We start from the raw sequence: 13,051 nt of genomic DNA on the forward strand, positions 1-13,051 counted from the left end.
TACAAGATGATTTGGGTTACATCAGACTCGAGAAGAAATATGTTCTTTCCTGCCTTCTGGTTCTACGGAGCCTCCCCTAAGGTGGCATCTTTTGCTTGGTTGGTGGGAAAAAAGAGGATTCTGACCATAACGAAAAAGGATTATGATTCTTCCTAACATGTCTTATGTTTATGAGCGAGGCAGAATCAGTTGATCATCTCTTCATTCACTGTCCCTTTCCACAACAAGTGGATTGGGTGATGACAAAGTTGGTTGAAGAGTTTTTATTATTATTATATTTTTTTTGTGCTTTGCATGGCAACGTTTCTTCCTAAAGAAAAGTCAGTCGTTTGGCGCCTTCTATTGCTAGCTGCTTTATGAAAAATCTGGGGGCAGTGCAATAGGCGTTGTTTTATGCATAAGAAATGATCACGGGAAGAAGTTGTGTGGAAATCCAAGAGAGATGTCTTAGAATGGGCAGCTAGAATTAAAAATGTAGATGTGTCAGCAGTTGCGTCCATGATTGGGTTTTAATTTTAGCTTGTACTCTTTGCTGCTTTGTTTACCTGAACAGCTTTTTTTAATAAAAATCTATTATCCTTTTAAAAAAAGAAAAAAAGCCAGAGAAAAAACTTTGCAAATTAGAGCTCCAGAAGAATTATAGTTTTGTGTAGCTTGTTTTTTTTATATGGAATTTTGACATGATTAAATATCTGATTTAGCAAGATAAGTTTTTCATACTTTAATATGACAATGGGCTTATTGGAGTTTGGTCTCTGGTCTCTGTCTTGACAAAAATTGGGTGTATGGTGTACAACACATGACTGTTGTTCTTTCTGCTGTGTACTAGTCCATGTTGTCATTATTTGTTCCATTTGGAAATAGAAGTGATCTTTGAAGTTTTGTCTGTCCAAATACCACTATTTGTACTGTCTTTGGAGTCAATGACTCTGGTTGAATGTGATATTGAGTACGTCTGGATTTTCTTGACAAATTGGCTTACATGATAAGTGTGTGGCTTTCTATTTCTTGCATTGGTTTTCTGTCTGACTGTAGGCTGTGGCGACATCTCCAGTTGGAGGAGAGCTCCTAACTGAGTGCATGATGAAAAGCTTGGAAAGCAAAGGCATTACAGTAAGATAACATTTTAGTTGAACGTTGAGGATGTCAACATGGCTAGTTTTTTCTCCTCCACCACCTCCTCCTCCTCATCATCATCCAAGCCTTATCCAAATAGCTGATTCTGTTTTTTTATTGTCCTTTTATTTTGGTTTGAAGATAAAGCCTAGATATGCTTTTAAAAGGAGGGAAATGCGACCAGGTGAATTTCAGGTTAGGATCCTGCCATTTACTTCTTAGTATTGGTTGGTGTTGTACTGCATCTATATGTTTTCTTTGCAGTATTTGGTTTTCTTTTCAGTTTTTAATTCTTTCATACGTTCATTTCTGGAGCTCTACATTTAAAGTCTAAAGGATTCTAAGGAATTATTGCCTCACTTCTATTGACAGATCACTCTTTCTAAGGATATTTCTGTATATTTCTGGATAATTGCTTTAAGAAACATAACTTTCATCCTTGTCTGCAATAGACTTTAGTGTTTGATTATAAGTTTACTGCATGAAGCTTGTGAATTTTTGGGCGGTGGTTAAGGTTTCAAATATTTATCAACTAAAGATTTTTTTCCTTTTTGTGCTTGTTTTGGAATGCTAGTATAGCAAATGGCGATAAACATATGTTTCCTTCCATTACTCGTGTAATAACAAATGCAGAGGTTTGCAAGTGTCCTTTGCTGCGATGTTCCCACTGTCCTGAATTAAATTTGGCCAGTTCTGAAAATTCACCTGCAGAAATTGATCGTCTGAATAAGAGTTGCATATAGTGGTTTAAGTCTACTTCTTGTTCACAAAGCTTAAATTCCCAAATCTGTGACATGTCATGAAGCATATCTGAAATACTATGACACACGGGCATAAAAACATAGCGCAAATGACTTTATTATTATTATTATTTTTTATGGATACCAAGATTTTAAAAGAACCAAAGAGAAATTCTTAAAAAAAGAAGAATAAGAGAAGATTACTGTAAATGGATGCAGCTCCTAGTATTAAAACTACAGTTTCTAGCTCTAGGAAGATCCTTGGCCAACGTATTGGCTTCCCCTGAAATTTAGGAAAGAAAAATGTTTCACCTTAAAGTGAAATCTGTAAATCTCATCTAATGAGAAAGAATGCTGCCTGTGTTCTATGGACTTGTTGGAAGTCCAACTGAAGATTGCCTTGAATCTCCCTCCGCAATTAGGAGGTTGTAAGTAGAGAATTGGAGAATATGCGAAGGCCTTCCAGAAGCACTTTTTACTTTCCCCTTCAAATGGTCCACCATCCTACCCAGATTGGAAGAAGTGAATTTGATATTTGCATCGCTATCTTCCATTCAATTTTGGTAGATGCTTGGTGCAGGGAGAGTCTGTTTGGCCAGGTTAACCCAGGAGTTGTACATCCCAGTAGCTTGATGCTTCTCTATGGAGCCAACTCGTGTGGGTTCTGCCTTGTCGAAGGAATCTATCAGAGGATGAAATGGAAGGCATGATTTAACTGCTATCGTTCATTCAGAATCACAGACGCTTGAGTGTTGAAAGGGATACATGTGTTTGGAAATGGAAGAGCCAGTAGATTTATAGTTCTTTCTTTGTGGCAATCCAAAGCCCAGAGCTGAGGATGCAAAATAATCTACCAAATTCATTCGTTCGCATAGAAGGCTATGACTCTTGCTTGGTTGATTGGAAAGAATGAAGTCCTCATGGTGGATAACCTTTGAAAAGGCAGATGAATATCCCTATTGTGTGTCATGTGTATTCGGGATGCGAAGTTGGTCCATCATTACCCTAGGCAGTATCCACTTATCCCATGCTGGGTAATATTTGCTTATCCCGTACTAGATGCCAAGGCAGTGTTTCTTCCTTGAATTTAGCCAATTCCTCAATATGCTACTTGGGAGAATCCTAACCTCTCTGAGCAAATGTACATCTCTTCAAGAGAGGTTGAGAGGCCTTTGAACTCCAAAGTCTCTTCTTTGAAGTTACTTTGAACCATGATGTTCGAAGATAGATAACCACCTAGGATCTTATAGCAATCCTTCAGATAGATCTCCTTCCTTCATGAAACCTACTAAGAGGAAAAGACAATGTAGGAGTTCTTTTCCCCATCCATTTTTCCTCCCTTCTCTTTCTCCCTCCATCCCCCATCCTTAACTGAATAACCTTCTTAAAGTTGAACCCACCATCGACTTGCTTTGTCACCTAGTTTGCTTCATTGATCAGGTTGAATTGAATGCGTGCGAGATCCTTGAATCTGTGCCCTGGTACTTTTTGGATGAGATGTCTCTCCTCGCCATGAGCACCAAATATTCTTTTAAGATCATCATACTAGTGCTCCTTTCTGAGAAGTTGGAGAAGTTGTATTCACTGTCTACTCTAAGGGGCTGGCAGTGAGCTATTTTTTTCAGCAGATCAGGGGTGATATCATTAGGGGCTTGGTATTCCATTGCAATCTATTGGAGGAGGAAATAGCCCAGGTTGCTTTGCTATTCTAGATACTTGGTTTATATTCCGCATGAATGGTAAGATAAAAGAATATGGAAGATGGAGCACCGTGGTACTTTCTCAGTGAGATATCTGGCAATAGATATTTCCTATTGCAAATCCCTTATGCTTCCACATTCCGCTGGATCTAGAAGTCACTGGTCCCTTGCCAAATCAGAGCTTTTGTTTGGCTGGTTAGCATGGATAAATTCTCACATCTATGATCACCTGAAGAACTGTGGGTGGGCAATTGCAAACAGATGCCTGCTTTGTTGTCCCAGCAAGGAGATGGTTAGTCATTTTGTTGCTGCATTGGCTGTTTTCAATAGCATTTGGGTCAGAATTCTTGGGAAATTTAAGATTAGCAGGGTGTTTCCAGGGTTGGTAATAGACCTTCTTGGGCATTGGGGAGTATTGGCATGGGGCTTTTGCAGGAGGATTCTTTGGTGTATGGTTGCCTTTGCACTTCTGTGATTCATTTGAAAGGAGCAGAATGATCATATTTTCAATTCATTGATTTCGAAAGAGGGGAAGCTGATGCACAAAATTGTGTTTAATGTGAGGACTTGGGCAAACATAAACATGAAGTTCAGAAGATATTCAACAGATATGATGATTAGAAACTGGGACGGGATATCATTTGGAGTGGGCGTGCCTCTCCTCTGTGATGGTTGTGTGGATCCACCCTATCAAGCCACCTTCAAAGCTAATTTTTATGGGTGGGGGGTCAGGTCAGCAATGGGGTCTGTTGGGCCAAGTTTTACTGGTCCATTGGGATTGCTGATTCCAGTAAAGCTGAAGCTTCCTCCCTCTTCCAAGTTATCAAAATGGTGACCAGCTTGAGCCTCACTCTGATCATTGAAGGGGGCTCGTTCAATGTGATTGGGTGGGCAATAGAGGGGCCCACACATGGACATTGTCAGATATCATTGAAGAAGCTCGGGATAGTTGCAGTGCCCACTCTATTTCGCTTCATTTCCTAGGGAGGCAAATTCAGGGATGGATTCTTTGGCCATTCAGGGGAGCCGAATCAATGAGCTGACCGTGATTGATTTGAGGCAAAAGGGGTAGTATTTGTTGGTCCATGTCGCTTTGGTGTTTCCTATGTCTTTGGTGGCGTTGCCAGTTCGAGTTGTCTCGGCCACTTTCTGTTGTACTTTTTTCTCTTTTATTTTTGAATAAATCTTTTTATTGCCCATTAAAAAAGTTAGAAGGTCAGGTGGTGTGCAAAATTGTATTTCTAGATATCTATAGGATGGGAAGCTACGGGGACTAAGTGAAGCTAGGATGTTGGATGATGTTTTCCTTCCCTATTTGAGGGAGAGATCAAACATTATGGAAAATGACCTCATTGGGTTCATGGAAAAATCTTTACGGAGTTCCAACCAATCAGGGTGGCTCGTCTCTTTGTGCCTCATTAATTTCTTTGCTCCTTCAAATGCGGTGGTCATTTACGTGGACAGCGGTGATGGATAAAATTCATCCCTTGGGTCATCTTAAAAACTGAGAGCATTGTCTCCCTTAACTTTTGCATCATTTGCGAAAGGGAGGAGTCACTTTGGCATCTTTTAATTTTAATTTTTGGCATTGTGCCGTTGCACGAGCAAAATGGGAATCCATTCCTAAGTTTTTGGAGTGGTGTTTCATTGGAAGTTTTTCTTTTGCACTTACGAGTTGGGGCAATAATGAGGATCTGTGGTAATTGGTCTTGTTTTCTCCGTTGGGAAGTTTGTAATGAGAAAAAATGGTAGCTTTACTGGAGTGTTGAATGAACAAGCTCTGGTGGAAAGAATCAAGAGCTGCTCGTTTAGGCTTGCTCAATACCTAACAATCTTTGCCCTGGAGGTGCTTAATTATTGGTCTTTGGTGGTCTTTTGCAGACCTGGGAATTTAAAACCATGACTCGATGGTTATCGCCTTTGCCTGGTTATTGGAGTTTGAGCTTCAATGGTTCTTCCTTGGGCAACCTGGGTCCTAGTAGGCTTGCATGGGGTCTTGAGGGATGGCAAAGGGTTGGTCCCCTATGTTCTCGGGCTCCCAAGGAGGACATCACCAATGCAGTGGAAGCTTATAGCCTTAGGAAATCTTTGAGGATTTTAGCTCTAATTTATCAGCCCTTCTGATCATCAAAGGCAAAATGGGAATCCATTCCTAAGTTTTTGGAGTGGTGTTTCAATGGAAGTTTTTCTTTTGCACATATGAATTGGGGTTGTGCCTTTCAATAATGAGGATCTGTGGTAATTGGTCTTGTTTTCTCCGTTGGGAAGTTTGTAATGAGAAAAAATGGTAGCTTTACTGGAGTGTTGAATGAACAAGCTCTGGTGGAAAGAATCAAGAGCTGCTCGTTTAGGCTTGCTCAATACCTAACAATCTTTGCCCTGGAGGTGCTTAATTATTGGTCTTTGGTGGTCTTTTGCAGACCTGGGAATTTAAAACCATGACTCGATGGTTATCGCCTTTGCCTGGTTATTGGAGTTTGAGCTTCAATGGTTCTTCCTTGGGCAACCTGGGTCCTAGTAGGCTTGCATGGGGTCTTGAGGGATGGCAAAGGGTTGGTCCCCTATGTTCTCGGGCTCCCAAGGAGGACATCACCAATGCAGTGGAAGCTTATAGCCTTAGGAAATCTTTGAGGATTTTAGCTCTAATTTATCAGCCCTTCTGATCATCAGAGGCCACCCAAAAAATGTGATGCCACAGGTCTCCAATGAGAGACACATGACAGGGTCTCTCTTTTGGCTCTAATCAAATTCAGGCTATTGCCTCCAGGCTAGACATTTCATTTGTGTGCATTGTTAGAGAAGGCAGTGCTGTAGCTAGCACTTTTGCCAAGAAGGGTGTAAATTGTGTAATTGTAAGTCAAAGGTATCTTTGTATTGGGAATTATGTTCCCTCTTTCTTGATTTTCTAATAATTTTCTGTTAATAAAAAAGAAAAAGAAAAAAGCTGAAGTCCCACCAAAGGCAGTTTCTACTCTCTTATTCATCAGCATGTCCATATTTGGCAGTATAGGTAACAGGAGGACAAAATTATGGACATGATCATGCCTGTGTACTGCATAAAACATTATTTCATACTGTTGTCAGATTCAGGGCCATAAAAAGAGAGAAATTCACTTGTCTCACTCTATCTGCTGATGGGAAGTGAAGAAAGTCAACATAGTGGTCAGAGATGAACAAGGCATAGGCTGGGGTCCTCTTGGCATTAGTGATTCCACCTTTGATTCCACCTTTGCAGAAGCCACTGCCTTGCTTCGAGCTACATTGTCAATTTGTTCAAGGGAAGTCGCTTCCTGTGGAGAATGGCCAATGAACTGGAAGAAGCTTCCAATCATTGTGTCAATGTTTGTCTCAATATTGCATATGCATTGATCAAGGTACTCCAGAGCAGACCTTGTGAGGGGGTTCATTTGTGGGAGCTTTCAATCTCAGTTTTCTGGAAGAGCTATTAACTCTGTTTTAGTTTGGCTATATTTTGTTTTTGCTCCGGCCCCTGTATGCTATAAAGTTCCTGTGTTGTTAATGTAATGGTGGTCTGCGAGGTTTGTCCCGGTTTGTCTTTAGCTTGTAATTTTCAACTTTCTTTTATGAATAAATTGAGCCATTCATAAAAATATAAAAAAAGAAAAAAGAACAAGAAAAAGGAGAAAAGAATGCCAACTGAGTTAATAATGGTGCCGCCTTATTGAAACAACTCCAATGAGCTGTAGTATGAAAATAGCTGATCCAGAAAGCAGTAGTGGTTAGCTCCTGCTTTTGCATACTTCAAATGAATACCTCTTTTAGGTTATGGATTACTTGAGGGTGACGTTGTGCATGCGTCTGTTCTGTATGATGTCATTTCCTTGTTGTCTATGCCATTGTTTTGCGCCATTTTCATTTTGCAATTTTTGTTTCTCTGTTTTATGGATTCCACAGACAGTGGATCTTGATTTTCCAAACACAACGGAAAGTTACAAGCTTTATTGTCAGGTATATGGTAGCCACAGGATTTTTTTTAACCCTTTGTCAGCCTTGATAAGGTTTTTAATTGATTTTACTGCTAAATTCTTTCCTTTCCTTTTACAGAGGGTGATTGCTAGTGATATCAAAGAATGCGTTTGCCGGGCTCCAGATACTGCATTTGATGGTTGGTTTTTATTTTCTTAGAATAAATTTACCGGTCTGTCTCGGATAATTTCTACATGGATGTAAATTTGATCTTTCATTATTGAGGAAATCTAAGATCACTGCAATGAGCTAATTTTCTTATCTGTGTGCTGCACCCCAACTGGACACTTCTCACAATGTCCTTGATATGGACCATGAAATGGTTGGCTGGTTACATAGACCAGACAATTTGAAGAGGCCTTTTTTTTTTTTTGAAGATTAACAATTCCAAGAGGCTATTCTAAGGACTTGGTCAATTTTGTCCCTTGTTCTCATAGATTAAGAGGCTTAGAAAGGGCATGTAGGGAATTTATAAATTGTAGAGAATGGTTGAAGCATGCATGGATCGATGGAATATTATAGAGTTTTCTAGTGTGTTCTGTAGCAAGATTGCAGTAGAATTATCTAGAAGGTTTCTAGAGTGTTTCTTGGCCATTAGAAGATCCCCACATGGCTTCATCCTAGCCATCCATGTAAAGTAGCTAGAATATTCTTAGGCTTATATAAGAGGGGGAGGCTCCTCATTTGGGAGACAACTCATAAATTATAAACTCTTGAGTTCTCTAGTACAATACAAGTTTGCTTGCCTTCAAGTCTCTCTTGTATGCTCCATTCTCTTCCAAGTAGCTTTGGCTAAACTTAAGTGGTAGACTGATTCGTCCAAAAAGGGGGTTGCATACAAGTGTGACATGTTCTATGCTCGGGGAAGCATTCACGTTGTGACAAGTGCTATCAGAGCAAGGCTTCTAAGGGGTTTCTGATGCTTCTGGTATAAGAGATGATGCCATTAGCAGGGACAATGAACGAGCAAGCATATGGGAATGTGGGCTTGTTCCAAGCAAGTCTAGGTCGTAGAAGTCCTGTGACTTGGTGGCAGTTATGGATCCCTGACTCACATGGCTGGAGATTATCACGGTTGATGAGCAGGATTGGATCAAGTTAATGGGCAACATCACAAAGAGCCTTACTGGTGGACTTGAGGAACTTAAATGAGAGATGTCGGGTGCCTTCAACGAGTTGGCCCATTCTCCACATCTGGAGAGAGAAATGATGCAGGACAATTAACCGCTTGCTTTAAAAGCTCGAATTGATATAGCATGGTGAATTAATTCCTTTATCTCATAGCCTAGGCCCCAAATCCATGGGTTTTGCCCCCTCGTGGGCTCCAATTCCATGGGTTCATTCTCACACGAGCCACCCGCCTCACATGAGCCCCAAATCCATGGGTTCCTCGGGCCACCCACCCTGAGATTGCCCCTGCATCACACAGGCCACCCCACTCGAGCCAATGTGAAAATGCCCCTGCACTAATCACCCCCGGTGAGGAGTCTCGAACATGAGACCTCCCGCTTTGATACCAATTTGATGCAGGACAATTAACCACTTGCTCTAAATGCTCAAACTAATAAAGCATGACGAATTAATCCCCTTATCTCATAGCCTAGGCCCCAAATCCATGGGTTATGCCTTACACAAGCCACCCACCTCACACGAGCCCCAAATTCATGGGTTCCATGAGCCGCCCACCCTGAGTGTGCCCTTGCATCCCACATGACACCCCACTCGAGCCCGGTGTGAAAATACCCCCACATTAAGAAACCTTCCAGGCTAAGGTGCTAGACGACCTCACCATGATGTAGGAGGAAGTTTAAGAATGGAGATTTGAGTATTATGGAAGAGGGCCATGGCCAACAAGAGCATGGCCATAAGGGGAGCATCCAAATGCAAACATTGGACCCTAGGATCTACAACAAATCAAGGGACACTAGGGAGGGAGCTGATTAATTTATGTGGAAATTGAAGTAGTAATTCTAGGTTGTCTCACTCGAGATGAAAAGGCCAAAGTGCAAATTATTATGATGTTAACCTAACTAACATGACAACTATGTCGGTAGAGGCATCATGTGGAGTTGGAGCGAGTTATAAGAAGAGCTACAGATATCCTTTTTGGGGGGGGGGGGGGGGGGGTGAATAGTACTAAACCAATTTCTGATAATAAATCGCAGAAAATATATTCTTAAATCGTAAAAGATATTGAAACCTTGATTTTAATTAAGTTGTAGGACAACCTTCATCTAAAACTTTAGGTAGGACAACCTTATTTCACGACGTCTTTGAAATCAATCTTTCAAAATAATAAAAGCACAGAATAAGATAAACAAACACCACAAATACATAGATAAATATAGTGGTTCGGTGTTTAACACACACCTACTCCATTACCAAAATTACTACTCCACGTAAATTTGGCTTTCACTATTTTCAAGGTTTTCACAGGATCACCTCAACAACCTCTTATAGTTCTTGTGATTTTCACGGGCTTACCATAATAAAACCTCTGATGATTTTCACGGGCTAACCACTACACAACCTGAAGAGATTTCCGGGCAATCTCAACAAACCCCAAGGTGTTCCGTAACGGTAACAGTGGCCGTAACGACCACCACCATTACCTTTACGATACGGGGCATAATGGCTATAACGGCCCTTACGGTTTTTTTTTTTTTTTTTTATTATTATTATTTTTTTATTTTTAAATTGAAAAAAACCTCGAAAAACCTGTATCTTCCCCGTAATGTTGATTAAAAAGTATGAAAAACTTGTATCTGCCCCGTAATAGACCATTACGGGGCTGTTATGGCCTTTATAGGGGACGTAATGTGCCGTTAACGACAATCATGGGTCATTTTTTTCCATAATGGTTTTTACGGCCGTTACGACCCTGTAATGCATAACGGTTGTCATCGTTACCTTTACATAACGGCCTTTACGGCCCCGTAATGGCCTTTACGGCACACCATGACAAACCCAAATGAAATAATAAACTAAAATCAAGTACTTATCTTCTTGAAGACGAATGTGTCGATGTGAAGATACTGCGGAAGTCGATGCTTCAATCAATGCAACTATCTTCTTTCTTGGATGATGATGAATCAATGTATGTTCAACTAGAAAGGATCTACAGATATGTAGTTTTTCAAAGAATAAAACCCTAAAAGTTGCAAATTCAATTATCTACTCTCAAGTTGAGTATTGCTTACTCTCTAATTGAATTTAAATCTAACTTGAGAAAGGAAATTGAATAAGTTATAAATACAATAAGAATTACCACACAAATAGCTTGGAAAAGACTAGAGTTTCTCTCTTTACTTGAGGAAGAATTATCTTACTTTTTTGTGTTTAAAACAATGAGAAAAAGGTCTCTATTTATATCCGAAATTTTTGGAACTTCGGTCAGCCTAAGAATAGCTTCGGTTGGCCGAATTTCAACGATACTATTCTAATGACTATTAGATTTTGTGGGATTTGATTTTATTGAAAATTTGGCTGACTCAAGCACAAATTTTCAAAAAATCCGAAATATTACATTGCTGGAAATTTGACCCGGGTCATCCTCGGGCTGACCTAAGCTATGTTCGGCTAGCTGAACCCTGGGTCAGGCTGGCCGAACTTGCAACTGAATTTCCAGTATGAAGCTGTTGGAAACTTGACCTAGGTTGATGTCAGGCTGACCGAACTGAATCTGGCTGGCCGAACCTAAGGTTGGGTTGGCCGAATATCCTTAAATTTTCATGTATTCCACAATTTAAAGTTTTAGAAACTATGATCAAGTACATTATCCTATGGTATTTTCTAAGGTCATTTTACCTGTAGGTCAGCATACACTTGGCACACACTTGATCTTTCACTTGAAATCTTTCCGAACCTTCTATACTCGAGATGTTGAGTCGCGCTTCTTGAAGTGTCGTAGAGGACTAAAGTGTGCTGAAGATTCAACCAGTATTTTGTCTACAAAATTTGACAACTACACATGTGCTTTGAATACTAGCACTTACAATTACATCACCATCGATATTTACGAAGGCAAAAAAGAGATCAAGAAACTATTTTATCTTGAGAATGTTGAATATTTGGTGCGCCATAGCATGAAACAGTTAAGGTGTAAGGGATCTAATCCTAAGTACATCAAGGAGTTCTTGATGTTCATGCTAGATATTCCTGAAATGCTTGAGAAGGAACTATTCTTCAACTTCATGGATTGACAACAACGCTAGTTGTAATGGGAATTGCGGTGGCAAGGTGTCAATAGTCTTGCTTTTGCCATGTTAGCAACATGATTACCAATTGAGTTCACAAGGGGTGTCTCTTCTAGACCATTGACCTTTAAGGATAGTCAAGGCAACAATGGGGAGAACAAGAGGACGCCAACCGTAAGGAGGGATCTGATAAGGACAAGAAAGATGAAAAGAATAACAAAAGGTTGTAAAGATAGATGAGACATGCTAAAGCAACAAGAATTCAAATCCTTCATAAATGATGGGCCTTATTTTCCTAGGGAGCGTCCAAAGAAGCAAGCTTTCATTTTTCTAAGGAGTGTCCAAAGAGGCAAGCTTTCATGATGAGCCTCATTTGTCTAGGGAGTGTCCAAAGAGGGGTCTTTTGCTTCGAGGCTTTCTTAATAAAATTATCATTATCTTTCAAAAAACAAAGAGGTAGGCTTTCATGGTTCTGATAGTGAAGTTGGATGAGAAAGAGGATAAACAATGAGGATTTATAGATTGGGTTGATACAACTCCATAATGCCATGGGGTGTAAGCAAACAAGCTAAGGGAGGAGCTCAAGTTTCTTCATCTGTGATGGCGATCATTGGGCAAGAGAAAATTGTGTAGGGGGCCCTTGAACTTGGTCCTAATTAGTAAAGAAGATTGGGTTGATACAACTCCTTAATGCCATGAAAGGCATAAAAACAAGTTGGGAGAGGAGCTCAAGTTGCTTCATTTGTGATGGTGATCACTGGGCAAGGGAAAGTCTGGATAGGAAGCCCTTAAACTCGGTCATAGTTATTGAAGAAGATAAGGCATCAAAGATAGGGGCAATTTAGCTGCTAACAAGTGTTGGAGGGCAAGACACATGAAAAACCATGTGTACTTGGGCCATTGAAAAAAGAGAATTGAGATACTTAAACATATAGATCAATGGGAAGCGCACAATAGCCATAGTAGACATAAGGATGACTCATAAGTCATAACAAGTGAGTTAGATATCGATGGCATCGGTATTGCACAACACTAATATGAGGGATGGATGGTTTGAAAACTACCTTATGTCGATCGTTTATATTGTAATGTATGTATTATATGTTGCAATGTATTGAATCGCCGCTATGTGTTCCTCGATATCGTCGCTACGTGCAATTTCATTAGTCCCCTTTTATAAAATCTCAAAAAATCCTCAAAAACCCCATTTTTTGTTGGGAATCCCTTATGAAGGGGATTTCGACTTATCATTTTCATTTTTTGAGAGAAATGGGATTTAGTTGCGGAAATCAAGATCGGAGAGCGTGTGATA

At 40.1% G+C, this 13,051-nt stretch overlaps 1 protein-coding gene across 2 annotated transcripts in view; it reads left to right on the top strand.

Moving 5' to 3' along the window:
• The window catches only part of LOC131231711 (actin-related protein 4), a 131,106-nt gene that overhangs the window by 59,103 nt on the left and 58,952 nt on the right, over positions 1–13,051 (top strand). For both annotated transcript variants that reach the window (XM_058228000.1, XM_058228001.1), the window contains exons 10-13: positions 1,036–1,113; positions 1,258–1,311; positions 7,472–7,525; positions 7,622–7,682. In XM_058228000.1, coding sequence (XP_058083983.1) covers positions 1,036–1,113; positions 1,258–1,311; positions 7,472–7,525; positions 7,622–7,682 — 247 coding nt within the window. The remainder of the gene's footprint in view (positions 1–1,035; positions 1,114–1,257; positions 1,312–7,471; positions 7,526–7,621; positions 7,683–13,051) is intronic.

Source organism: Magnolia sinica, chromosome 17 (genome assembly GCF_029962835.1).
Source record: "Magnolia sinica isolate HGM2019 chromosome 17, MsV1, whole genome shotgun sequence".
In the NCBI taxonomy this organism is placed as follows: domain Eukaryota; kingdom Viridiplantae; phylum Streptophyta; class Magnoliopsida; order Magnoliales; family Magnoliaceae; genus Magnolia; species Magnolia sinica.